The 27,650-nt window shown below is 42.8% G+C and overlaps 1 protein-coding gene across 2 annotated transcripts; it reads left to right on the plus strand.

Annotated features, from left to right (window-relative positions):
* The first annotated feature begins 278 nt into the window (after positions 1-278).
* Positions 279-27,576, plus strand: LOC133976114 (disks large homolog 5-like). Of its 2 annotated transcripts, none has more exons than XM_062414215.1 (33): positions 279-1,112; positions 5,515-5,583; positions 6,225-6,393; positions 6,720-6,863; positions 8,314-8,497; positions 9,596-9,852; positions 10,103-10,415; positions 11,371-11,601; positions 12,969-13,153; positions 13,276-13,401; positions 13,666-13,798; positions 13,891-14,015; positions 14,295-14,470; positions 14,577-14,680; positions 15,383-15,475; positions 15,908-16,879; positions 16,993-17,116; positions 17,215-17,359; positions 17,682-17,803; positions 18,647-18,730; positions 18,819-18,978; positions 19,826-19,988; positions 20,076-20,209; positions 20,615-20,779; positions 20,912-21,095; positions 21,426-21,574; positions 21,702-21,872; positions 22,012-22,202; positions 22,399-22,542; positions 22,670-22,797; positions 23,111-23,220; positions 25,170-25,279; positions 26,503-27,576. In XM_062414215.1, the coding sequence occupies exons 1-33, from the start codon at positions 815-817 to the stop codon at positions 26,604-26,606; spliced, it is 5,967 nt and encodes a 1,988-aa protein (XP_062270199.1). In that variant the 5' UTR covers positions 279-814; the 3' UTR covers positions 26,607-27,576. The 2 variants fall into 2 exon arrangements, with proteins under 2 accessions (XP_062270199.1, XP_062270200.1); XM_062414216.1 differs by having other exon boundaries at positions 6,240-6,393.
* The last annotated feature ends 74 nt before the right edge of the window (positions 27,577-27,650 follow it).

Genomic DNA, 27,650 nt, shown 5'->3' on the forward strand with positions numbered 1-27,650 from the left:
TATCAGGAAACATTCACAAAAGTTGGTTAAACGTCCATTTTCAGCTGCAGCCTTCTGTACTTCTCACGCTCCACCACCGACACAACACAACAAACCCTCCACGGACGACACAATGTCACCGAAGTTGACTTTTGCATCATTTATAACTACAGTGTCACGTGATCACTTCTTCACAACGGACGAGGGAAGCGGTGGAACCAGGTGAAAGCGAAGCCCCGCCCTCTTTTACCTTAAAAGTCCACGGCGGGGTCGATGATTGGCAGATCGCTACAGCTGCTGCAGCCCGGACACAGGGAGACATGGCGGAGTTTGTAGTTTCCCAGAGAAGCGCCGCTCAGGAGTTTCTACACTTTTCAACATGTCCGCACGACTTCAGCTCGGCACCCTAATGTCCGCGTAGCGCGTGTGGAGCGGGGCTGGACGAGGCACCGACGTCTTTTGCTCTTGTTTTTCTTCCCGGGGAAGGACGGAGGGAGCAGCGGCGGCGGCAGGAGCGGCCGCGGTCGGGGGAAAATGTGTTGTCATCTCCGCGCAGTCAACAGCCTTGGGCAACAAATATGGCTACTTCTGGTGTATCCCTCAGTTCGGGTCGATAACCGTCCCCAGCCGGGCCGAGCCGGGTAGTTCCTCCAGGGGGGTCAGGGGTTACTTCTAGTCCGGGGGGTTGGAAGTTGACTACCAGAACACATTAAGACGCTGGATTTGTCCCCGGAGCTGGTTTGGTTGAAGCGAAGGAGTTGGAGGGAGGGAGGAGGGGAGCGAAACTGAAGAAGAAGAAGAAGAAGAAAGAGAGGAGGAGGAGGAAGAAGTAGAGATGGATCCCAGGAATAAAGAGTTACTGGAGACGTGCTACCAGAACTTGGTGGAGTCCATAACGGACGCGGACCGGGTCGTGGAGGTGCTGGCTCACTGCGGGAGCCTCAGCCCGGCGGAGCGCTTCGAGCTGGGGCACAGCTGCGCCTCCGACCCGGAGAAAGTGGAGCTTCTCCTGAAGATCCTGATGAGCAAGGACCGAGACCATTTCTCCGAGTTGTGCTCGGCTCTGGAGAAGACGCACCCTCACCTGCACTCGGTGCTGCTCAACGGCACCGGACCAGTGGATCACACGACCGGTGAGCAGCCGCCGCAGGGTTCGATACCTCATGTAGTTTGACTCCTGATTTTGTTTTAAACCATGCATACAAGTGGGTTAGTGTGGAGGTTTGTGCAGCTTTATCACACTGATGGGTTGTTGTGATCCAGCCCGGTCTGAATGTGGATCCGACCAACATTAGGGAGTATTGACCATATGACAAGTTGATGAAGGGCACGACTCTTCCCCTGGGCAAGTATAAAGAGTGTGTGTGAGAGAGAGGGCTGCACAATCATGGGACCTGATGCTTATTTACACACACAGACACACACTACAGGCTTGTTTCCCTTGCCCTGTCACTGAAAGCACAGCCTGCCAGCCCTTTGTGAAAGTACTTAGTGGACCCAAAAATACTTAAACAATCAATGTAGTGACCAGTTTGTGTGTGTGTGTCTTTGTGAGAGTGGGTGAGAATCAATACCCCACTGTCAAAGTCAAATAAATGAGGTAAGAATGAAATGTGTTAATGCACACAGTGCAGTATAGATTCGGTGAGCTTACCCTACATAGTGCACCATTTTCAGTTATTTAAACTTAACACAAATTCGACCTTCATGCCCCTTTTTGTTTCAGCCTTGTATGATCTACCTGATAACAACTTTGTTTCTTTACATACTGTTGCTGGCAGATGATGCAGTGATAAGATGACCGAGATCTCAGCCTCCTCTAATTGTTTTGGGATTTTTTTACTGTTCTCTGTAGCGCACTCAGTGTCATATGAGGTTCATTTTGTCCTTTGCACTCACAAAAATACTCCATTTCCCACTTCATCACACCCCCTATTATGAAGCTACAGATATACTCGACTATAATAATGCTTGCTCAGCACTTCGACTGCATGTTTGCACTTCAAAAACAGTATTTGCATTTGTAGTTAATTCTCTGACTCTGAGCTATTGTATCACACTCGCTCAGCTGGATGCGAGGTATTATTAATTAAGTATGCATTTATTCTGTCCTAATTATTTATAAGAGGAGTGAAGCTGCAGAGGGAGTTCATTTTTCTACTCTTTTATTTTCTCAAACGCTCTAGGCCGGTCGCTGCAGTTTGTTATAGTGTGCAGCTTCTTTTTTGCAGTCACACGGGACACAAATGGGCTGAGCCGCTGTTTGCTACTGGGCGGACAGGTTCCTCCACTGCACAGCCAAAAGAAGGGCCTTTCCCCAGGAAAACAGTGGGTTGTTAAAATCTGTTTCTTAACTAATATGCACTGTCAGCGGCCTGATCTTGTTACTCCCCAGTCACCTAGAATCCCACAGGGAGATGGACCCAGATCACCTTTTGAAATCAAAACAATGTGAACGCTTTCTCAGATAACCCCAGAAAATGCTCTCAAATCAATTGCCAGTAAGGGTGATCAGTGTAGCTTATTAAGATGATCCGAGCTGCATAAGATGCATGCTTATACAGTACTTAAAAAGGTGCGTTTCCTTGAGGGGTTTTACTTGCTGTTCTTTTATTAAGGATTAAAGATATTCTGTAGTTGTTCCATAACCATATCTTCAGGGCTGTGACAGGAGAGACCTTTTTGTTTACACATTGTTTTTGTCTTAAGGGACAATGACATGATGGCAGCGTATCACAAGGGCGTGTATCGTGGCTGACGTGTTCACTTGGATCACCTGTGCAACTGCTAAATAAGACTGATCTTTAGTAGGAGAGTAAAAAGCTGGATTTCCCTGGTTTGGCTTATATACTGCTATTTCCAGTGGGCAAGTTTCATCGGGAAGGAAATGCTTTAAACATGTTTGTTAGACTTTAAGGATACATACAATACGTTTTGCTGAGTAACACTTACTGTGTACATAACATTAGTTGTAGTTGACTGGCCAAAATATGAATTAAGCCTCATGTTTACCAAATTGATGGGTGCTTTTCACAACAGAACTAAGAGAGGTTGCTGAATTTGAATTCTGAGAAAATGTAAGGTCTTATTTTTAACTTGTCAGTTTACCCTGAGATGAGAGATTACATTTAACTTCTTGCAAAGCTGTCAGATCTGAGTCAAACCATGTGACTGTCCTTATAAAGCGCTCGGTGTTTCCTACCCCACTCCACTGATAGAGTATCAGATGTGATTTTAGAAGATATCAGCACTCTGTGCTTCTGTTTTGGGCTCTGAAAAAGACGAAGCTCTCCAACTGTTCCACCCCCCCCCCCTTTCCATCTTGTTCTCATGAATGTTTTAGGTACTTTAGAAAACCTCCAAAGGGCAGTGGGTAGCTAAGAAATCAGCCTAAATGAGACACTTGAGCGCTGAGGGTCAAACCACAGCAAGGTCCAGGTCACATGACTTTCACGGAGCAGAAAAGTGAGTGAGCTATGACACAGTGAACCTTGCCCATTGAGACACTCTTTGCTCAAACAGAGTCATGGGAAACTTAAGCTAGAGCGAGAACAAAGAGAGCTTGATCCATGGGATGCCACGGTTCCTGAGGCACATCAGTCTTTTTTTTTTCTCTCTCTCTCTTTCAGTCCTTTGCTGGGAAAAAAGAGGGGTGAGCCATGTTCGCTGGGCTCCTTCCAGTCTTAATCAAACTCACGGTCTCCTTTAGCTAGTGGGAACTCGGCCAACCAGGGATTGATTTAGAGGACTAGGACGTGGGTAAATAGAATCGTTTGTCATGCTCCTGCTAGTTTACATCAGGGGTGGAAGTGGCTGATTTAACTGAACTATAAGCTTCTCATCTTCCGGCCAATTTGGATCACAGTACAATGTGCACCTCTGGCTTTTTGATCTAGATTTGTGCAGCTTGTTGGACATCTCAAGCATGATTACAATTCATTACTGTCTGAAACGCTTCAAGGTAGAACTGTGTGGAAACATCACACTTTACGGTTATTGTTGTGATTTGATTTTGAAACAATTCAGCTGACAAAATATGACTTAATAATCTCATCAAGTCAAGATCCGATTTCAGACATTGGTGGGTTTTATGAGCTCAAATGTAAAGATTTGCGTTTTTTCAGTTTTATATGATTGTTGGGTAAATACATTAGATTTGTGCTGTTGATTGAACAAAAAAACAATTGAGTACATTGGATGGGGCGTTTTAATGGTATATCAGTAAGTCATAATTTAGTTTGAAATGGATATGTAGTAACAAACGCCCTTTAATGTTATTAAAAGAAGAATTATGATATATCCGGAGTGGGATATTTTTCTAGTTGTAAAAAAAGTTAGTGCTCTCTGGTGTATAAACCCTGTAATGTAGACACTGTTTCTAAATGACTTAAAGATCTGTGGAATTCCTGAGCCACAGTTTTGTGTTACTTATTGGCGGAGATACTGTACATGGGGATATATCTGCATGACGCAGCATTTTGGTGAAGGATGTGTGTAGCTCTGGCTCTCAGCAGTATCAAAAACCCAGTGGCAGAGATAACTGCTCATTACAGTCCTTTTTAAGCGTCAGGGTTCTCCATCTGAAAAGCTAGACGGAGGGTTGAATAGCTTCAGAAACAAAGACTGGCAATGTCTGTTATTATTTAAAACAAACATCCCGATATTGACACCTCAACAATTACCAACTCTTTGTTATTCTTCCTTAACTCGACACCAGTGGCACCAGTGGCATGTTTTAATCTCAACATTTGTGCAACTTTTTGATACAGCACGTTAATTCGCTGTGTAACAACCGGGAACCTTCTCGGTACGGGGAATGCTGCTATAATTAAGATATTTAATACATTAAGCACAGATTTTAAACCTGTATCATCTAGCTCTGAGATTTCTCCCACTAGAACGTCAATAACGGCCCTCTCAACCCGGGTGTTCAATTCACCAACGTTTACGTTCAAATAAACCTTTTGCTGTGTTTTGTCCGAGCTGGACGAGGCCCAGTTTTACACTTTAAAAACATGTTTCTACAGAAACGTGAACAAAGTTTTTAGTCGCAGCCTCTCTGATCCTCTTTAAAAACCACAATTCTTTTGGTTTTTCAAATAACACCATCTCCTCCATAATACTTAGTGTTGTACTGAGGCTTCCTTTCTGTACAGTTAATTATGGATCACTGTAGGCTATAAAAGACGGGGCTTTCACAGGGGGCACTGTGTGAGATGTTGTCAGAGGAGATAAAAGAAGCAGCTCGGAGGCTGCAGCCTCTTTGGGGCCCTGGCTCGTCAGTATTCAAGCTCCCTGACCAACTGATAATTAGCCACACTCTGCTGTCAGCCCACAGGCCCGTCATCCCAAGTTGGGGAAAGTCCCACCTTATTATGCCTCCAGCTGGCCTTTTTTCAGTGAAGGCCCCTGAATGTAACCCAAGCTGCAGAGCCTTGATGTACCATACAATGCTGGAGATAATCATCCAGCTATAATGCAGACATGCTCGAGTACACTCGGAGCTGACTTTAATGTTTTTGTTCGCCTCTGCAGGGTCCACTTACAGCGTCTTGTCCACCATGCCGTCGGACTCGGAAAGCAGCAGCTCTCTCAGCAGCTTAGGTGAGTGTGGTGCTCATGGCGATGGTCAGCTGTTTGGTGCAAACATATCATAAGAACATATTTTCTCCCTGGTTTAAGATAACGACAATGAGCATGCTCTAAAGAACCAACCCGTTTTATAAACAAGCTGTTGGTTGTCAGTCATTTGGTCACTGCCTGTTTAGACTCTAAGCACATGCAAGTGATTACACAGATGTGAGAAGGATTTAGAACCCCCCCCCCCCACCCCACTCCACACACACACAGACCTGTTTCATTTAGTCATTCTCTGTGCGAGAGAGGATTTGACTGGTTCATGTCACTGAAAGGGAAACTTTGAATTGTATCAGAGGGCGATTTTCTGTGTGATATATTTACAAGCAGTGAGGTTAATGGTTAAAAAAGTAGTAGGTAGAATATTAAACTGATTTTAGCTTTAAAAAAAAAGCAAGCAGTGATATGCTTGTTTTCATTTTCACTATCATCCAAGGTTTAAGCAAAACAATTTAAAGAAAATGCAGTTGTGAAATACATCAGTTAAACCCCTTTGACATTATCAGCTGAAAAAGCATTTTAAACAAATGATACCGTTGCTCTAAAATCCCCCATCACTTGAGTTCTGTGAACGGCACATGCTTCCAGTGACATGCTGACTCTCCCAGGTACGCCCGTTCAAGCCTCCTCCCCGCCGCCCGCCCACATGGACGGCCACCCGGTCAACGAGAAGATGGAGACGGTTCTTTTCCAGCTGCGACACGTGACCCGCGAGAGGGACGAACTACGCAAACGTCTGGCACTCTCCTCGCCTGGAACCACCTTCGATGACTGCAGGTACTGTTCTAATATCGCACACTTGTTTTCCAGAACAGACATTTGCAAATAGGAGCTGTGTACCTTGTGTACCTGCACTCTGTGAATCAAGGCATTTTGCCATGTTCTGCTTTTCAGAGCAACGAAAACACAACATTGTTTTTTAAATATGCTCGACAACTGGTGAGCATACAATTTTAAACACGCCTGTCATCTGTTAGCTCTCTTAAGCGCAAAGTTTGTTTGATGGTTTTCTCAGTTGTTCTTCTGTCACCCTCCCGTATGGCATCTTAAAACTTAACTCTGATGCATTTTTTTGTCTCCCTCCTTCGCTCTCGGTGAAAAAGACCAAACTCGAAAGCAGGTCATGACTACGAACGTCTGAAGCTGCAGTGCATGAAGGCAATGGCAGACCTGCAATCCCTGCAGAACCAGCACAGCACCACCCTGAAGAGGTGTGAGGAGGCTGTGAAGAAGGCAGACTTCTACTAGTGAGTTGAAAGCTTACTACAGGGCCCTTTGTAAATGTTTTAACAGCCGCTACATCTGTGCTGTATTCGTTCACGCACAGCCTGCAGGGTTTTAGCTGATGTTCAGTTCCTCCTCTGACATATTCACAGCAGATTGCATCGAACAGATTTTTATTTTATTTAGAGCAATATGGATGGAGTCCAAAAGCAGATGACTTGGCCTTGAATCCCTTCATCAATTTCATTTCATCTTTTGAGATTGTGTTTTTATCATGTTCATAGCAGCATAAATCCAGTCATGTTTTCAGACCAAGGATATCGACTGCAAACTGTATTACTTCTATAAGTAATGCCCCCTCCTGAAGAGTTCATACCAAAGCATGTTCTGTAATCATCATCCGCACCCTATAGCATGCCACGACATCTGTGCCATGAGGATAATGATGTGAACAGAGCATTTGTTGTCCCGTGCAATAAGCTGTGCCGAGTTGACGTAAAGGGGAGGCTGGTCCATTTGTGTGATTTAATGATGCCATACTGTCTCCAAAGTGAAGGGAACCGACATCTGGCCCAAACGCAACCAGACAGATGAAGGATTATTGCCATGTTTAAGCCTCTCCGTCTCAGCCCTGTTCGCACATCGGAGAAAGTCTTTACTTGTTATTGTCCTGTCTGCCTCTGCTCTTATCCATTGACACTAAACGCTGTCCTCGGTGAATGAGAAGTCACATTCATGCCTGCCTGATGATTTGTAGTTAAATCAATACGTCACTTGGCCCATGCATTACACATCGCTCTCAGCAGTCATGGGAGGGTTTTATTTGGCCTCTTGGTGATTCATGTATAAACAGTTACCAGCAAAGCAATATTACATAAGAGGCTGTTTCACTGTATACAAGTAGCTAATAAGTGGCATGACGGCCTGAACGATAAGGCTGTAAGTAATATTACTATAACACTAATACAAGAGGGTTATTTTTTCCTAGAGCTTCCCATGATTTTTATTCAAGGTATAGAATAACCCTGTAAATGGATGTAGGTTATATAGCAATAGCGGACACAGAAGCGCATGTTTAAAGTTTCTGGCGTTTCTCGAACAGAGCATCTGAAATGTAAATGCAAAGAATTTTTTAAATTACAGAAATTTCTTTAATCAAAAGCAATAAAAAAAACTGTTTAAGTAGTTTAACAAACAGAATCCAAAATATGATTTGCTTTCAGTAATCTACTTTTTTATTTCTTCTTAAATTCAATATTTTGACTCGCCAGGTAAGCAATTTGGAAAAAATCAGCTTTAAGCTTGCATTTTTTTCATGTAGCAGAAACAATCAAAACTTTTTCAAAGATCATCAGTTGAGCATCTGTTGTATAGTGGGTCATAAGTCATGCCTTTACTTTGGCTATAATGCTAATTTTAAGCTCGGCTGGCAGTGCTTACAGTTTGACGGTACTTGCTGGGTTTTCTCCTCAGTACGCTGCACAGCCGTCTGGCGAGCGAGCACGCCCAGCTGAAGGACGAGCAGGAGGCGGTGAGACAGGACAACATCCAGCTGGTCAGGGAGCACAACCACGTGAAGCAGGCCTGCGAGGAGCTGAGGAGACTGCATGATGACGACCAGCGAGAGGTTGCTGACATGAGGATGCTGCACCAACAGGTACCTTGCAACTGTCCCATCTGTGTAACAGATTGTACACTTACAGATGCAAATACAGATATTTGTACTGGTGTTAAACTTAGAAACGTTGAGATTCACTCCTTTTGGATCTTGATTTCAGACCGAAATCAATTTATTTCTCTGTCAGTGACCATTCCTTCCAAGAGGACAATATCATCCAGAGAAACAGTCGATCCTCCCGTGTCTCTCAATCAAAACATACTCTCAGATCAGACAAATTACTTAACCTTAGGTCTTTCCTGTTGCACTGTCGGACACTGTATATTCAGCCCCTCTGCAGCAAGAAGGAATAGATCATAACATTTTAGCAATACCTTATATAACCATGGAGGATGGGGAATGAGTTGTGTGACGTCGGTCCAAAGATAAACTTGAGAGGGATGTGAGACATGGCAGGGCTTTCTGTGATTATCACATGATCAATAAAGAGTAATTAATATCATGAAAAATCACATGTCATCTGTCATACTCTGGTTAATATTAGAAGCTCCGTAAGTGTTGTGCAAATTTTAAAAACACTAGTGCAGTGCCTGTTCTCAGCATGCCTGTATGGAATTAGCTGTTTTCTTGGCCTGTGGTGATGCTGATTGCAGCTTTCTTCCTGAAACTGTGAAAGTGAACTGCAGTAATCAAGCCAAGACAGGTAAAGACCGGCTGTGGGCCTCAGTCTACAGAACCCTGAGGCACAGCCACCGCTGCTCCACAGAGAGCTGTTTACTCCTTTATTCAAACTTCACTGGAAAATCAGTCGTCTTGAAAGTGCTGTTGTGATTGATAACAGTAAAGCTGCAGCACACAGAAACTGTTTAAGGCTTGCTCTGGTCTGCTACCTCAGCATGCACTGAATCTCCTATTAAAATTGAGTTGATAACATAAGAGCTGACTTTTCTTTGCAAAGACAGGACTGGATATTTTACATTAAACTTACCTGAATTGCATATGTAAGTCATGTTGAATAAGGCACTGCTGAATGATCCAATGCTATTATTATACAATAATACTGAAATAACTAACATGTTGTTTGAAAGCATCTGCATTCTACTCTGTTGAAGTCATGATGCCTGATGTCCTTTCCAGGTGATGAGGGAGGGGTCGCCTGATGTCCTCAACAAGCTGTACGACACAGCCTTGGACAAGCTAGAGGCCATGAAGGGCGACTATGAGGGTCTGAGGAAGCGCTACAACGAGAACACTGCTAGTCACAACGTAGACCTGAGTCGTCTGGAGCAGGCGGAGGAGGAGAACCACCGGCTGCAGAAACAGCTGGACATGCTGCTAAAGCAGAGGGACGCTGCCATCCACTACCAGCAACAGTACTCCTCGTCTATAAGAAGGTAAAGCTGGAAATATCATGGACACAGAAAACCAGCAGCACTATTATTTGCACACTCAGGAACGATTAGATTACAATACTTAAAACATTCTTAATCCAGATGAGGCTTTGCAGTTGGACAGACTCTTTCCAATTTGAACTTTCCTCTATGACTATAAGACTTCAAGCTTGGTTTCTGCCTGTCCCTGTTTTTACAAATTGTTTTGTTTCTGCACCAAAATCATAGCCGATACATTTCCTATTTGCTGCAGGTTTGACAGCACGCAGCTGGAACTGTCTAAGGCCGCATCCCAGAACAAGGAGCTGCAGCGAGAGATGGAGCGGCTGCAGTCAGAAACAACTCGCCTCAAGACCCAGCAACTCAAGGCGTCGAAGGACAGTGAGAAGTACAAGGATGAGCGCGACTCCGTGATCAGCGAGTATCGTTTGATCATGAGCGAGCGGGACCAAGTGATCAAGGAGGTGGACCGGCTTCAGACTGGGCTGGAGATGGCCGAGGCCAAGCTGAAGAACACTTCCTCTGAGAGACGGGTGGCCAGTGAGGAGCTGGAGGCATTACGACAGGTAACAGCTAGAACAAGAGCTCCCCTGGTTACCTCCATCAAGGAGGATATGTTTTTACCTCTGTTTGTTTGGATCTAAGCAAGATTATGCAAATATACTATGTGACGGCTTAACATGACATTTTGTGGAAGGATGTGGTATAGATCAGGGAAGAACCAATAAAATGTTGGTGGGGGTCCAGGAATTGTTTTTTCACTTTCTGAAATGAATAATTATTTTTTTTAGCTTTCCAAGGAAATTATTCATGGCTCTTGATGGGGGGGGGGGGGGGGGGAGACACCTTTAGGGAACTGATATCTATGAGTGTGGGACATTTGGTGCTGCTTTATCTAATGGAACTGTTAAATTACTTTTTTGGAGGTACGTGCTCCACATTATCGTAAGTTAAATGAGGTCCTGCATTTTACACTGAGAACTCTGGCTTTAATAAACCATATTTTGAAAAAACAATGTATTACCATTGCTTCAATTTTCTAAATGCTTTAGTGCGGTTATACTGGTCAGAGTTACTGCTGTCATTGTTTGTTATGGCAACACCCAGATTTTCATAAGGTGTGCCAAAAAGTAATCATATGTCATTATTGGTTTTATTAGGATACAGCTCAGGGTGAATTGTCCTGTTACAAAGAAAACCCATAATGGCTATTTAAAAAGAGGTGCTTTAAGGGAGTCAGTGTTGTGTAGCTTTTCCTCTAATATGAAGTGTTTTTAGTGTCGCCTTTTGTTCAATGAGATAAGATTGTATTGATCCCAGAGGGAGAAATTCCAGCATCGCTCCTGCACAGTAAACAAGGAAGTAGGTACTAACAAGCAGAAGAGACGGTACAAAATAGAAATGCCCTTGTCATGAAAATCCTCATTACAAATGAGAGGCTTTTAGAATGAAATTCAGACTGTTATGAGTATTCATCTTTAATCTCGCACTCACTGTTAATTTGTTTTTTGTGACATGAAGGAGTTGGCATCAGCGCTGGTCGACAGGGACCGGGCCATCTGTGAAAAGAACGAGCTGCTGGAGAAATACTGCCACGAGGTGAAGGACAAGGCCGAGGCCCAGAAAGAGCTGAGCCAGGCCAGCAAGGACATTGAGACGGTGCGCGAGGAGCGGGACGTGGCCCGCAAGGAGAGGACGGAGGCCATCATCCAGAGGGACCAGCTGCTGCGAGAGTATTACCAGGCCAGACAGGTAGTCAGACAGACGGGAGACTCATCATTACAAATGGAGGGATTGATTTATTCCTCCGACAATAATCCCTTCATCCCATCTCATACAGTAGTAAATGCTTTTTTTTGCTGCTGGCAGTTTTCCACACATTGATTTTGTTGAGAGACGTGTTATCAGACTAATTGCGATGAAAGTCCTGATATTCCTGCATTAGAAAATTACCAGTAATTACAGAGAAAAGCTTCTCTCTGACTTTGAAGAGCACAATGAAACTGTGCTGCATCAAAAATGGATAATTAACCTTAACAACAGTGCACTCAATTCTACTGGATTTAATTAAGCCATGGACTTGATTAATGATGTCGTTACACTTGACAGTCTCCTCGCTGTGTAGATATTTAAAGGGAGCGACAATGTGCTACACATATACAGACTACATTAGATATATATTCATGATACATACTTCACAGTAGAGCCTTACTAAAATAGATTTTTATGGTGAAATGTCCACATTAGCGATTTTTTTCTATATATTTAAAAAGTGGACACATAGTATAATCAGAAACTTATGTTTTTAAATTATTAAGAATTAAAGAAAACAAATGCAACCAAATATGTAGAATTTTAGTTAAGTATAAACAAGATTTCTTACATAAAAATGATCTTGCTGTGAGGCGATGAGTTGACGGCGCTGACACAGCACATGCTGATTGGGGTTAGATTAACTGGAGTCTCTAAATTGTCCATAGGTGTGGATGGTTGTTCATCTCTGTATGTGTGATTGCTTCTATGACTTGTCCAGGATGAACCTGGCCTCTTGCCCAATGTCAGAAGGGATTGGCTCCAGCCCCCCATGACCTTCCAAAGGATAAGCGATATAGATTATGGATGGATGGATGATGAAAAAACATGTCATCTTGAAATTACTTAAGTCTCTCATGTGGGAGAATTCTCTTTCTCTAAACTACCCAGGTGTACTTCTGTAAATTCCCATGCACAGTGATCACAAGGTTATCACTCAGGCCATAAATAATCTATGAGGAATATGTGTGTTTGCATATATTTGATTTGCAAACTTGGTCCGCCTGATGATGTAACCATGTGTTGATGAAACAGTTGAGTGGTGTTAAACTTCTTGCCTGACAACTGTGTGTGTGTGTGTGTGTGTTTTGTTTTTTTACTGAAGCTTGTGTATCGGGACCTGATGACCAAAATAATTTCTCATCTTATAGATTCTAAATAATCAAGTTCATCAAAATCCTTCACAATGTGTCTAGTATACGATTAAGGAAAATATTAGATTCAAAGCCTGTATCTGCCTGCACCAGTTGTACCTGCACAATCTAACACTGATGTCCATTATCTTACATGTTCTTCATCTCCTCCAGAAACAAGACTCTGCCACTATGGACATGGAACGAGCCAACAAGGAGATTGAAATGCTGAGGAAACAGTACGAGGCCATCTCTCAGGAGCTGAAGGAGGCGCTGCAGGAGGCCGAGGTTGCCAAGTGCAGACGCGACTGGGCCTTTCAGGAGAGGGACAAGATAGTGGCTGAGAGGGAGAGCATTCGGTGAGGAGCTGGTTTCGAAGGCATCAAGTTTGTTTGGATATGTTTTAATGCAGAGTGCTAAGAGAGTCTCGGACTAAAATAGATCTGTTTACGTTTTGTTTGAAAATCTGTTCATCTGTCAGCACACTTTGTGACAACCTGAGGCGAGAGAGGGACCGAGCTGTGAGCGATCTGGCAGATGCTCTGAGGAATCTGGATGACATGAGGAAACAGAAGAACGACGCTACACGGGAACTCAAAGAACTAAAGTGAGTCTTGCATATGTTTTAGTTTTATTTTCTGTCAGGCTTATGGCATTTTCACTGTACTTGGGTTTAAAGCTAGGATTCAATTCTTAAAGTTTCTCATGTGAATGAATCCGTGTGACCCCTTTGTTTGTGCATCAAGGATGTAGATTTCTAACCAGATCTTTGGTGACACCCAGTGGAGAATCCTGTCACTAACTGAACAGAGTTCAGAGAACTCCTCCAGGTGAATTTATTTAAGAGCCTCAGATTGTATGTTTCCTGCAGAGAAAAGGTGGAGGACCAGATGGAAGAGGAAGCGAGGTTTCGTCAGTTAATGGCTCACAGTTCACATGATTCAGCCATCGACACGGACTCCATGGAGTGGGAGACGGAGGTTGTTGAAATCGAGAAGCACAGAGTAAGATCCACTATAATCTCAGCAATTCCTCTGTATCTTTAGAAAATGACCTTAAAATCAATGAATGTACAATTAAACCATCTCTTTTTTAGGACATGGATCTGAAAGCACTTGGGTTTGATATTGCTGAAGGGGTAAATGATCCTTATTTACCTGGAGACTGTGGCATATTTGTCAGTAAGGTGGATAAAGGAAGTATCGCTGAAGGAAGATTAAGGTAAATATCTGTTTTGCTTCCCCTATTAATAAAGCAAATCAATTTGTTATCAATGGGTATCATCTGACTTTGATATATCTGTGCCAATAGATCACTTGAGGTTTTATTTGGATTCAAAAATTATATTTTCTGATAATTTGTTTGCTAAATGTTATAATTTCTACATGTTGTAATACTTCTGTTACAAAGTAAAAACATTTTTAAATGTCTGTACCTTCTTATCCTTATTTTCTTTGAAAGCCTGATGAATCAAATCTTCCTTCTTTTCTCTCTGTGCAGGGTTAACGACTGGTTGTTGAAAATTAATGATGTGGACCTGACTAATAAGGACAGGAAGCAGGTGATCAAAGCAGTGCTGAGCGGAGAGGGGGTGATCAATATGGTGGTCCGCAGAAGGAAGTCGCTCGGAGGACGGATTGTGACTCCGATCCAGATAAACCTCACTGGACACAAAGGTCATCTTAAAGCTTAAATCAACAGTAATTTATCTCTAGATTTGTTTGTTATTTAATGATGATTATCATAAATATAAATCCTCACTGTCTCCGTCTTCCCTCTCAGACAGCGGCATTGGTCTGGAGAGTGGAGTGTTTGTTGCCACTCTGGCTCCAGGAAGTCCAGCAGCGAGAGACTGTGCTCTCACTATTGGTGATAGACTTTTAGCTGTGAGTATGCTGATGAAAAAGCTTGTTTGTTATATAGAAATTATTTATTATCATTTGAAACCATGAGACAACTTCAGGGCTTTGACTCTGCCCTCTAGTGCCCTCTAGTGATCTTTTTAACTCAAGACATCCATTTGAACTGTTTGCCAAATCTTAACTTCACACAGACACTATGTACTTATCTTCAAAGAATATTGTTTTAGTTAGAATTCGGGTAAACTATTTATTATATCATTATTTATGCTTAAAGTAAATGACAAGGCATTTGTCAAAGATTGGCTGTCAAACTCTGATTTGAGATTATTTAATAATTCATTATTTTTGGTTTTCTGAAATGTTTTAAAAGCTCTTTCACCGAATTGCCTCCACAATAAGTTTCAATGTTTTATATTAGTGTGCACCTCTGCTCCCCCACCTCTGCAGGATGGTTGTAACCATGGAGACTACACTTAAAAATCAAGCAACTTATCTTTGATCTTCTGCTGTCCGTGAAACTTAAAATATTAGTATGCATTATGAAAATGGGAGACAGCTATTATCGCCTTCAAATGCAAATGTGTTTTTTAGATCAAAATGCTCTATCTGACTCTCTATATTAAATATGTGAATTTTAGGATTCTTATTCACGATTGTGAGGGTGGATTATTTTTCGTATTGTTTGTGTTGTAATGTTTTTGGCATCTTATTACATTTGCTCCACAGATCAATGGAATTGCTCTCGATAACAAGTCGCTCTCCGAATGCGAGTCTCTGCTGAGAAACTGCCGCGATTCTCTCAGCATTTCACTCATGAAGGTGAACCTCTCAGACATATTATACACACACACACAGCCACAGCCACTGATTTCATTCAAGGTACTGTGGTAAAGCCCCATGAAAGTAAATGGAGAAGATTTGAAGTTCTCTCTGTTGAAAATGTATAAGCAAGTTATATTTCTATCTTGGAACGAGCCAAAAAGGACACTGAGTCACTGTGTCCTTTTATAAATGGACAATATTTAAAGCTTAAACAATTCAGTTTCATAAAATAAGGTTTAAAAACAGGTTGACTGGTGAATAGTCTATGGAAACCCTTTGATACAAGGACTATCTGAATCTTTTGTGTGGTAAATTTGAAACTTCATTCTCGCATCCTGCTGTGAGTCACCGAGGTTCTCTTTGCAAAGACGAATTGAGTGTAGTAGTGTAACGAGTGTATTCATTTGCCCCCCCCCCCCTCCTCTTCAGTTCCTCCCACAGAGCTGTTCTGGTCAGAGTTTATATGAAAGTTCAAAAGACTCAGAAAAGGTCTCCCGGCTGCATTCCTGTGACGTCCACACCAGGAACTGCAGACACTCCAAGCACAACTGCTCCAAGCACAACTGCTCCACACAGACAGACATTTGCAGCTGTGACTCGGGCGGCAGAGGGGACATGTGTAAGGACACAGGGGACTCTCTGGACAGCAGCGGCAGTAGCACTCATTCCAACCACAAGCCCTATTCCAACAGCTCTGTGCACTCCCGCTCCCTCTCCACCTCGCACACTCCCTCAGATCCCCACCCAGACTTCGTTTACAGGAGGCAGGAGATCCACCATCATCCCTTCACCTTCACCCCTGTGCTCTCCGACTGCAGCTCGCCGCAGACACCTGTGGACCGAGTGAAGAACTCTACAGCCAAGCCAAGTGGAGGCACTTGGCCTAAAGTTTTGGTGGGAGCTTCGATTCCCGAGTACGCCCAGCTGTCCATCTACAAAAAACCCAAACAGAGGAAGTCCATCTTTGACGTGAATGCTTTCAGGAGACCCGAGGCGCCCACAAAACTGGACTACATGTCGGTAACCCAGTTGCCCAACCACTCACCACAGAGCTCAATATCCGAGTCCGCACAGAGCCCTCCCACACCGCCCGCCAGAAGCGACTCGTTCCGGTTCAAACATCGGCAGCAGAACAGCTCTGCGTCGGACTCGACCATCACCACCGGGACTCCCCCTGCTTCCCCGGCTCAAGCTACAAGCACACAGGATAAGGGGGAGACAGGAAACCAGTTCTATTACGATGCTTCCCCAGGAGAGACTAAGAGCGCCGTCAAGAAACCTGCAGAGGAAGAGAAGAATCGACACAGAGCAGTGGGGCAGGAAAAGAGGAGATACCGGCCCAAATCAGCACCGGCACTGAGGAGGAATGTGACTCCATTACACATCCCTGTTCCCATGCAGGTAACTGAGAGACTGATTAACATTAGTGTTTGTCATAGGAAGTTTCTCATTGATTAATGAGGACCTATTTTCAGTTCCATCCCTCGACTTATAGGCTAATTTGTCTTTTGCAGGTACAGAGTTTCTCGAATGATGAGCACTCCCCAGAGCCGGTGGACTTGTTACGCTTCTCTCCTATGAGAACGAATCGGTACAGCATGCCCTTTGCCCCGCCCAGCTACAGCAGCATTGCAGCACGTAAGACATCTGAAGAAGTCACTAGTAAACCAAGATGTTTGTGATCTTCGTAATTAATCTGCACGTCATTGTTAAACCCTTTTTTTTTTTTTGCCCAGATGCAGCACAGCGAGGTTTATCCCCATGTCCTGCTGTGACGGCTGTGATGAGGAACCCGGTCTACACTGCCTGGAGCCAGGAGATCCAGAGCAACAACTGTCCTCCAGCTCCCGCCTCAGGAGTTCACTCACATTCACACACAAGGTGTTAACACGAGCCAGACTAATACTTTTATGGACTTTTAATTTGTGTCTTTGTTCTATTCACCGGTCTCAGTAAGTTAAGCCAGTGTGACAACGAGTCAGCACTCCCAGTACACAATTCAGCCATCTTAATTATTTACCACATTTTATATAAAACTATACTTTTCCATTGTGGTTTATCAAATTGTTGTTAATTTGGGATTTGACTGTTATTACCCTGCCCTACATCTCATGAACAGATGGCATGTAGCTAATAAAATCTTTCTCTGAGTTAAATAATTGACCACTCAGAGACTTATTGAGGCGTTTTCATCCACTTCTAGCCCCCAGCATCAAGGTCGCCTCAGCCTGGACCTCAGCCACAAGCGGCCCGGAGAATCGACCGACATGAAGTGTAGCCAGCCACCGCACAGCACCAACTCCCTGCCCTCCAGCGCCAGACTCGGTACGTATGGCGTCCTAGTCTCAGACAAATAATGATAAATAACATGATTTGTAAATGAGCTGTTGTTTTAACATAAATTACAAACCCTTTTTCCTTAAAGTGGTTATTAGCCATGCGTGTAGCTTTGGTTTGACTTTTCTTTGTTTTGAAATATCAGAAACTAAATCCAGGTGAATTGATTGAACAGTTTTATTAGGGATTATTTCATTTTTCCAGTACCAATTAACCGAGACATTGTTTTTGTATTCAATATAATAGTCAACACTACAAGTAGGCTTATGATAAAATGGAAATGTAGTGACCACGATTTGACAAGTGACGTAACTGGAAAATAAATTATATCTTTCATACTGAGACATAAATTGTCAGTTTTTTTTATTTACTTGCTGATTTTGAGTTTGAAAATTGGTGCACACCGTCCTCACTTACTGATAAATTTCCACTGTTCTTTATGTTTTTGTAAAATTAAAACGTCAACCATTAGTGTACTAAAGGGGGACGCAGCCCGGCTGCATATCGTATAGCACAGGGCATGCATTTAATGAGTGTTCATGCTGCCATCCAACAACTAAACTGATCGAGCGACAAGATGCAACAGGATCTCTCTGACTCAGCTCAGGTGATAACAGTAACATTTGCGTTGTGGTAATTATTCAGAGTAACAAATCGCCCAATCAGGAACGGAACAGCTTATCACTCTTGCTAAGCAACTTCCTGGGAAGGGGAAGTCCTGTATCTGCACGGCTTAACAACTTGGAAAGTACGAGAATGTTTGTTTTGGTGTAATTTGGGTGAACTGACCTTTTTTTAATGATTTTTTTTTTCTCTTTTTGTTTTCTTTAGGTTCCCTGAGTACTCTACAGTTCAGAGCAGAGCGACTTAAGATCCCACCCACTCGTTATCCTCGCTCCACTGGATCTGACAGAGGTACAGTGGATTACAGCAGCTCCACTGTCTGATACTTAACGTTAAATCTGTGAGTCTGAATTCAGAGCTTTCTCTTTGGCCTCTCCAGGTTCTCTCTCACATTCAGAGTGCAGCAGCCCGACACCTCCGATGTCCCCTGTCAACCTGGATACAACGTCTTTCACCAGTAGCCAATCACAGGGCTCCATCTCCACCCAGCCCAGGATATCAGTCAGCCCCGCTTCTGTGGGTGACAGGAGGAAGGATGGGTAGGCCAGCCCCTTGTCCTGGTCGTTTCACTGCCATCTTTCAGCAGAACACGACGTGTTTTCCACCATTTGTCTGTGCCCCCGTCAGGGTCATTGTGATTAAATGCTTTTAAAGCAGTAAACAAAGCCGTGAGATTCCATTTCACACTGTTCAAACGCTGACTCACCATCTATCATCTTACCTTCATCTCTTTCCTGTCTGTCGCTCTTCAGCATAACCTGAAATCTTTCTCTGTTGGTTTGTGTGATCACCTGAGCTCTTTCCTCTCTTCATCTCCTTCTCAGATTTGTCTCTTTTAACACTTCCTCTGTCAGACTTCCAGTGGAAGTAAAGCACAAGTTCTTCTCTTTAAGAAGCTTGAGGTTTGTCTTGTGCTGCTTGTATATAACACAGTTAATGCACTAAGACTTTAAGAGCACTTTTTTATTTTGGTACAAAATTAATTTATACTTTTTCAGACTGGCTCTGCTGAGCGTCAGTGGATTTATGTAACTGTTGAATAGTTCAATGAAAACTAATGGATGTGTATCCTTTTGAGTAATCGCCTTTTGTCTGCTAGTTATTTATTCAGAATGCTGATGAATTTTGTATGATTGAATGACCTTGAGTTGGAATCCGAGAAGCACCCGGCATGCGACACAGATTCTTCTCATTTAAACCCTAGTTTAGTGCTAGTGCATCTTTCATTTAAAGTAATAGTTAGACACAAATCACTGAGGAGAATTATGTTAAAACATTAAATCGCAATCTTGTTTTGATAAAAGCTTATAATCCTTTAAAAAATCATTTCTCTCGCACTTCAGTGCATCACAGTCGTACAAAATATTTCCCTTCTCTCCCCTGAAGGCCATACTTGGAGGAGCCGCGCAATGTAACGGTACAGAAAGGAGCTGAACCTCTGGGGATCTCCATCGTGAGCGGTGACAACGGTGGAGTATTTGTGTCCAAAGTGACAGGAGGCAGCATCGCACACCAAGCTCGCTTAGCGTACGGGGACCAGCTCCTTGAGGTACAGCTGCCGCAACATTCAACCTTAAGAATCTACACAATGTGGTTTATCATTCCTGTTTTCTAATGAATCACTGCTTTTTTCCAGTTCAATGGAATCAACCTACGCAATGCCAACGAGCAGCAGGCGCGGCTGGTAATCGGGCAGCAGTGTGACACTGTGACCATTCTGGCTCAGTACAATCCTCACATGTTTCAGCTGGGCAACCACTCTCGCTCAGGGTAAGATGAGATGGAGGGAGGGAGGGAGGGAGGGAATAGGACCACAATGGTGACTTGCACAGATTGGGATTATAACTTTTGGATGAATTAATAAACCAGTCTGTAAAATTAATCAGGAGACAGTTGTTTTCAGTGTAATGTTCGTTCTGATACATTCAGTTACTGCAGAGTTCTGTGCACACGGGTTGTGTACCTGTAAGGTGGTATTTTCTAACTGAACCACATTGCCAAAACTACAATGGATCAAAATGTATGGGTTGTAGAACTGAGATCACTTGACGAATGCAAGGATTAAACAGAATACAAATCCGAAAAATGAACTATAGAAGTAAGAGTATATGTTTCGTCATTCAACTTTTTGCGTTTTAATATAACTTTTTTTTAATCTGCGTCTGTTCTCTTCAGTTCTCGAATGGAGTCCATCAGCAACCAACCGACACCTCGAGGCAGCGGAGCCACCACCCCGGACAATCCCTCCGCCGTCGACACCCTGAGTGAGCAGGACGAGGGCACCATGACGCCGCCGTCCAAACAGACGACTCCTGCCACCAGTCCACACAACTCCTTCCGGTACGATTGTAAACTATTGCTCTTATTTTCAATGTCCTTGCTTGTTTTCTTTCTAATTTTGTTGGCAATGACTGCTGGTGACCATTTAGTGTTATTAAAACAAAATAACGTGACTGTGGGGTATTTCTTCAGTATTCCTGGCTCAGGTTCACGCAGGGCTGCGGAGCCTCGGCTGGTGCGTCTGAAGAGGATCCAGGTCGAGCTGGGCGTTCAGATCTGTGGAGGAAACATTTATGGCGTCTTTGTGGAGAGTCTGGATGACGACAGCCCAGCTAAGACTCCTGATGGCCTGCTGCCTGGAGACTTGCTACTGGAGGTACTTGCAGTCTTTAATCAGTTTGATCCATTAGAATATGACGTATGTAATACAAATTAATTTGGCACCTGATATGAACACATTATTGGATGTAATTAAGGAAAGATAGCCCCTTTTTATGTGCAGGTACACATTCAGTGTTATCAAACTTCTCCACTTTAGGAGATTTAGTAGCATCATAAACTGGAAAGTACACATGAAGTCCTTCAACATGACTTTTTTTTATTGTTTCACTTGCTTTTACTCGAAACTATGAATCATTCTGTGTTGGCTGCCAGGCTGAAGTGTCTCTCTTTTTTTTTAAACTTTGTAATTGATGTTTTCAAACAGTACAATGGCATCAGCATGAAGAATAAAACTAAAGAAGAAGCTTACTTGGAAATGTTGAAACCAGCTGAAACAATCACGTTCAAGGTCCAGAACTGTGTGGACAACCTCGCTGCGATCAAAGAATCCCCCGGGGATGGATTTTTCATTAGGTACCCAAAATATTTACCATAATCAAACCATCCAAACTGGAAGTTGGTTAATATCTTTTAGAATATTCTCTCATTCCTCTGATATAATCCTTCTATAACAACTGCTTTATTGTTCGTCTCTTGTCAGAGCACTTTATGAGAGGGTGGCAGAGGCAGAGCAGGAACTAAGCTTTAAGAAGGACGACATCCTGTTTGTGGAAGATACGCTGCCAAATGGCAATTTTGGCTACTGGATGGCCTGGCAACTTGATGAGAATGCACAGAAGCTGGAGAAAGGCCAGATTCCAAGTAAATACATGTAAGTCCAGCATATAGTGTGTTCTTTCACATAAGGGTAAATATGATTACTGCATTTGTAATCATCTAGTCCATTCTTATCATCTTCCTATATTTAATGTTTTTGAGAAAGGAGTGTTGTTCTAATTGTGATCACGCAGGATGGACCAGGAGTTCTGCAGGAGACACAGCATGGCCGACATGAAGGACGACAACAACAAGACCCTGTCTGCTGCTGCACGGAGGTCCTTCTTCCGTCGGAAGCTGAAGCACAAACGCAGCGGATCCAAGGACGGAAAGGATCTGACGGCTCTGGACGCCATAAGCACAGATTCTTTCCCCTTCCCAGAGGGTAAGAAATTAGAATGTTTTGGAAGAGTCCAAAAGATTGTTTAGATATTAACCTTTGTGTAAGGGTTTCGGATATTCAATGGGTCTAAAGAAGGAAGGGATACTCCCATTCATAGCTGTGGTTATTAAACAGCCTTTATATCTCTGCCGTCCTGCTGAATGTTGGATTCAATTGGACGCCTGTGTTTTCTGATAAGATGGAGGGAGCTTGATGTACCAGCGGGTTCAGAAGGTCGAGTACTCGTTCCCCAGACCAGTGCTGGTCATGGGGCCGTTAGTGGAAGCCTGTAAGGACATGCTGGAGAAGGAGGCTCCTAAAACGTTCTGTCGCTGTCTGCCTGGTGAGCTCATTGTATATACATTTACAAGTCTATAATTTCAAGTTGACGGGTTTGTGTCATTGATGTCATACTGTAGAGAGAATTTTTGCTGAGAGGTAATTAAAAAGGGAATTCATTTTGCTTGCAGAGATTATGAAGGCCTCTCAGCAGGCAATAGAACGAGGGGTGAAGGACTGCGTGTTCATCGACTACAAACGGAGGAGCGGCCATTTTGACGTGACCACTGTTGCCTCAATAAAAGAAATCACAGAGAAGGTAAGGTCATCTCATTGATGGTCTTTTTTTGTGGTTGCCAAGTTGGTTTCCCGGCATCTCTGTCACCTTAGATTGGAACTAGTAGGTGAGTCTATCTCGTTGTAGGAGTCCCATTTATTAAACATCACATGTGTGCATCAGGGAGATGTCATGTTTGTCTGTAAAAGGTTGTAAACTAGGTTTTTTGGTCATCAACTTATATTTTAGATTTGTATCCACACTCATTGCAAACATGGAAAACAAACTAAATGTTTTTTGCAACATTCTGCTTTGAACCATTTCTCATGCTGCCTTTTGCCGTTTTCTCTCATAGGACTGTCACTGTTTACTTGACATTGCCCCTCACGCCATCGAACGTCTTCACAGCGTTCACATCTACCCAATCGTCATATTCACTCGCTACAAAAATGCCAAGCAGATAAAGTGAGTAATCTTTCAAAGAAAAAAAATTTGTTTTACGAATTTATTTTGATTTCTAGCCTGAGGACATTTCCTACTTCCTGTGTGTTTTGCTGCCGTTGCCGTTTATCCAATTTCACTTCAAGGTCACACTGAGAAAATCACTCATCCAAGAATTTTGGCTCTGGAAGCGGTTTATGAGAATGTAATGATCAGAAAATTAGATTTTACAGACTTGCTGATGTCAATAAATGAAACACAATTCATCATCAGACACTGTCTGTAGCATCTACTTTATCACCTGTTGTTATTTTGTAATCAGGGAAATGGACATAATTTCTTATTTAATCCAAAATCTGTTAAACGCAACTGTATAACATCTTTTAGTATACATGGTCTCTATACATGCTTTTACCAGTCAGGCCAATTTTTGGTCGAAAAGATAACATTAGAATGACTCGGCTGGAAATCAACACCCTCATCCATGTTGATGCATGACCTCTTTCCAGGAAATATAATTCTTAATTATCTGTTTGTTGGAGGGGCTACTCAGGAAATTGACATGTACAGATTTGTTGCTGACTTTATAATCACGTTCATCCTGCAGACACTGCTAAAACTAATTAATCAACCTGATTTGATCAGGGTCATTAGTTCAGGAACCACAGCCCTCCCCGGCCTCATCACCGGCTGGGTTCTGATAGGATGATGGTGATATGTCAAAGATCCATCTACTGGTTTATTTGTAGTCATAGGGGAAGATTAAATCTGCTCAAACCTCAGCATTGTACTTTATGCACACAAACCCAAAGACACACTTGGGTCTGGCAGAAACCGTCTTTCTCTACCTCACATGTCCAAACCCAACGCCTACAAATCTATGAAGTGGTGCAGCAGGCAAACATGATGGAGATTGATTCTTGCTAAGCCGTCGCTGTCATCAGCTGAGTGCCAGCTGTCCAGGGAGAGCTCGCAGGGCCTGTGGCTCTGCTTCATGGCGTGGGTGGCTAAACACTCCGTGCCCCCATCAGCAGTGGCCACCACGAACACACCTCCCACTGCCTGCCTGCTGCAGGGACAGAAGCTTGAGCTTTGTCATGGATTTTTTTTATCCTCTGGGAGGCATCAGCAGACCAATGTGCTGAGTGCCAGGGAGAGAGAGTGCTTGTAGTTGGGTCAAAGGCTCCCAGTGGAGGAAGACTGAGGACTCACAACTTATTCTCAAGTGAACCTGTGAGAGGGGAAAAGTTTTTCTATTTTAAACTCCTGCTGTAGGTTAGTATCCATAGACTGTGTATAAAGATGGACGACATGACTGCTCCCTCTAAAGTGAAGCCTTGGTGTCTTGATCATCGCCTGATGGCAGGCTGTAGTACAGGTCATAAACCTTGCCTCCTCCATCTCACTGGATATTGGATGGCACATCAAAAACATTCCAAATTTAATTAGTTACATGATGCTGTACAACAGGGTTAAACTTCATGATTGACAGCTGAGACAGACTCACGATTGGTCTAATGCGTTTATGGGTGTGACTTTGGATCCGTGGCTCCCGCCGCAATCGCTACCACATGGACATTAGCACCAAGTGGGCAAGATGGCAGTGTTCATATAGGTGATATTTTGACTTTTCATTTCTAGTGAGTGGAAGTATGGGAAGAGGTGTCGTCCATCTGTTTATACAGTCAGTGATGTAGTACCTGATTTGTATGGACATTTTTCTTTTTTTAAACAGTGTTTATTGTTGTTTTTGTCCGATTTAATGTCATGACCACAGGTTTTATTCATTTCACTTACCTTTTGTTGCAGTAAACAAAAATATGATCCCAAGAATCAAATCTTAAGCCTGTGTAGATATCTCAAACCACCTCTTGCCGTGTTGGCTTATTGTTCCATGTTGTGACTCTGAAAGCAAACTGTGCCATGAGATGTTGTGAAGACGCTGTTGACCGATGTCCGTGTTGTCTCATCAGGGAGCAGAAGGACCCTCTGTACCTGCGGGATAAACTCTCACAGAAACATTCCAAGGAGCAGTTTGAGGCGGCTCAGAAAATAGAGCAGGAGTACAGCCGCTTCTTCACAGGTTGGTGGAAGTCACTCGCTTTATCTCTTATGTACAAAAGCTGGTGTTGATACAGTGATTACATAAAGGCAACAATTATTTTTAGTTGAGAGACGGATCAGTGCACAGATACATACTAAATATACCAACAGAGATACTTAATGTGTGTATAGTGAATAATTTTAGTATTGCTGCAGAACTGATCACCGGTTTATCTTTTATGTTAATGCTACCTCAATTCAACGAACACTCAGTAGCATTTCTAAAGACCCCTCTAGTTATATCTCCTCATGCAGACTCTTTTATTTAGTTTAATATCTTTGTCGCTTTAGCATTGAGAAAAACCAACCAGCAGCTACATTGTTTTGTTGTGATACTTTCAACTCCTGCTATTGCATAATGGAGGTATTACGCATTCAGCAGTGAGTAATACTGTCTGCTGGGACCAACGTGACGCGCAAAAAAAACTCTTTAACATGCTCGACTTTCTGTTGAGACCTTTTTAAGTCCTACACACAGAATCTGTCATCCTAAACTGCGACAGGCTGCAGGACATGAGATCTTGTTGCTAGATGCTTTAAACATGACAAATATTGGAGGATATGAATGTTAGGAATCTGTTGTCAAACTGATATCCTGAGTTAGTTTTGTTGTATTGAGCTCATGTATATATATATATATATTTGAAAAAATCCGTCTGTAACAGCACTGGAGGTTATCCGAGGTTTTCGGAGCACAGCGTCTCTCTGGTCTCTAGCAGATCTTAGTCAAGTCCCTGTTTCTGTATCTGGAGCAGCGACCTGTCTGAGACGCCCGACTGTCCAGCTGATGAATGACTCTATAAAAGGAGGCCATTTATGTTGGAGGGCTTTGGAAATGAACACCACAGTAGATCCCTCTCTATCAGGGAGACGTGTCTGGCCAGCTCCTGCACACAGGCCACGACGATGGGAACTGTAGTTATAAATCTGAGTGTTGGGAGGCAGACGTCGTGAAGTGAGGCTGATCACAGGAGTGTGTGTGTGTCTGCAAATAAACTGGCTGCACAGTCCTGATTGTTCAGGAGAATTCAAAGATGTTTATGAAACTGATAAGACTAGAAGAAAAACTAAAATGAGAATTTAATGCTTCTCGTTGTTTAACATTGTAGAGATTTGAATATCCAGTCTAATTGTTTTTAGACTGGTTTGTTTTTAAGTACCTGTAAGTAACTTTCAACCCCCCCATCCCCCACTGTGTTGCAGGCGTTGTCCAGGGAGGCAGCGTCTCCTTCATTTGCACTCAGATCATAACCATCGTGGAGCAGGAACAGAGTAAAGTGCTGTGGATTCCGGACGGGGCTCCGTAGACATGTCGCCCCTCACCTCACGTCCCTCAGAAACATTAGAGGATTTTTTTTTTTTTTTTTATTATCATGGGATACGCAGCGAATCGGTACAAATCGGACAGACGCCACGGTTAACGCCACAATCCACCAATGATGATGATGATCATGTAATATTCCCACTACAATAGTGATGTACTGTACTACAGCTAGATTTGTTTACACTAGTATTTAATACTTGAATGTTTTATTGTCCCTTGATATCTAGTAGCACTCCTTTAATCCCACTTTGTCCCATGAACATGTCGGACCAGAGGAAGTCTGCGCAGATGCAAACTGAAGACTTTATTCTTGATATGAAGATTGAACGGAGCACTGTGTTCCCTTGTCTATATTTATATGTATTCTCCTGCCATTTAATTTATCTAATCAAATCAAAGATGTTGCTTATGAACTTTTTGTTATACAAATGTTGCTGTCTAGTCAATAGGAAGGAGGTTATTTTCCAGGTAACGTTCTTATTTATAGAGGAGAAAATTGGGGCAAATTTTGCTTCCTTCACATTGTCTATTTTATTATCTGATGCTACCACTTTTTATCTCTGTTGACATCATGTCAGTACTAAACCTAATAACTGTGCCAAGCTAAAAACATTTGTTAATCACTCCATTCTTGAATTAATTAACACAACGACTTCCGAGGATGATGCATAGCACAGGCATGTCTGTTGAAACCAGTTGGTCCAGATCATCTGTTCTTCTGTTGTTGTTTTTTTTGTCAATGCTGTTTCTTTTATTTTTGTATCTTTTTTTTTGTCAAGTGCGTTTTTAAAGAAGGGATATTTTATGTCTGGGTCGTGGTTGGCATGGCGACACATTTACACGCACCTCTTGGATTTTTACTCGACTCACGGTGTCAACATTTCATCTTCCCACGTTTCTCGCAATGAAGGTTCATATTTCTACAAAATATTAAAAAAACACCAGTTACAGTTGATGGAATTCATGTGTTTTTTTTTTTCTTTAGAAATTTGGATTGAATATCCTCACAGGCACATTCTGTACTAAT

The sequence above is a fragment of the Platichthys flesus genome, chromosome 20 (assembly GCF_949316205.1).
Source record: "Platichthys flesus chromosome 20, fPlaFle2.1, whole genome shotgun sequence".
Lineage (NCBI taxonomy): Eukaryota > Metazoa > Chordata > Actinopteri > Pleuronectiformes > Pleuronectidae > Platichthys > Platichthys flesus.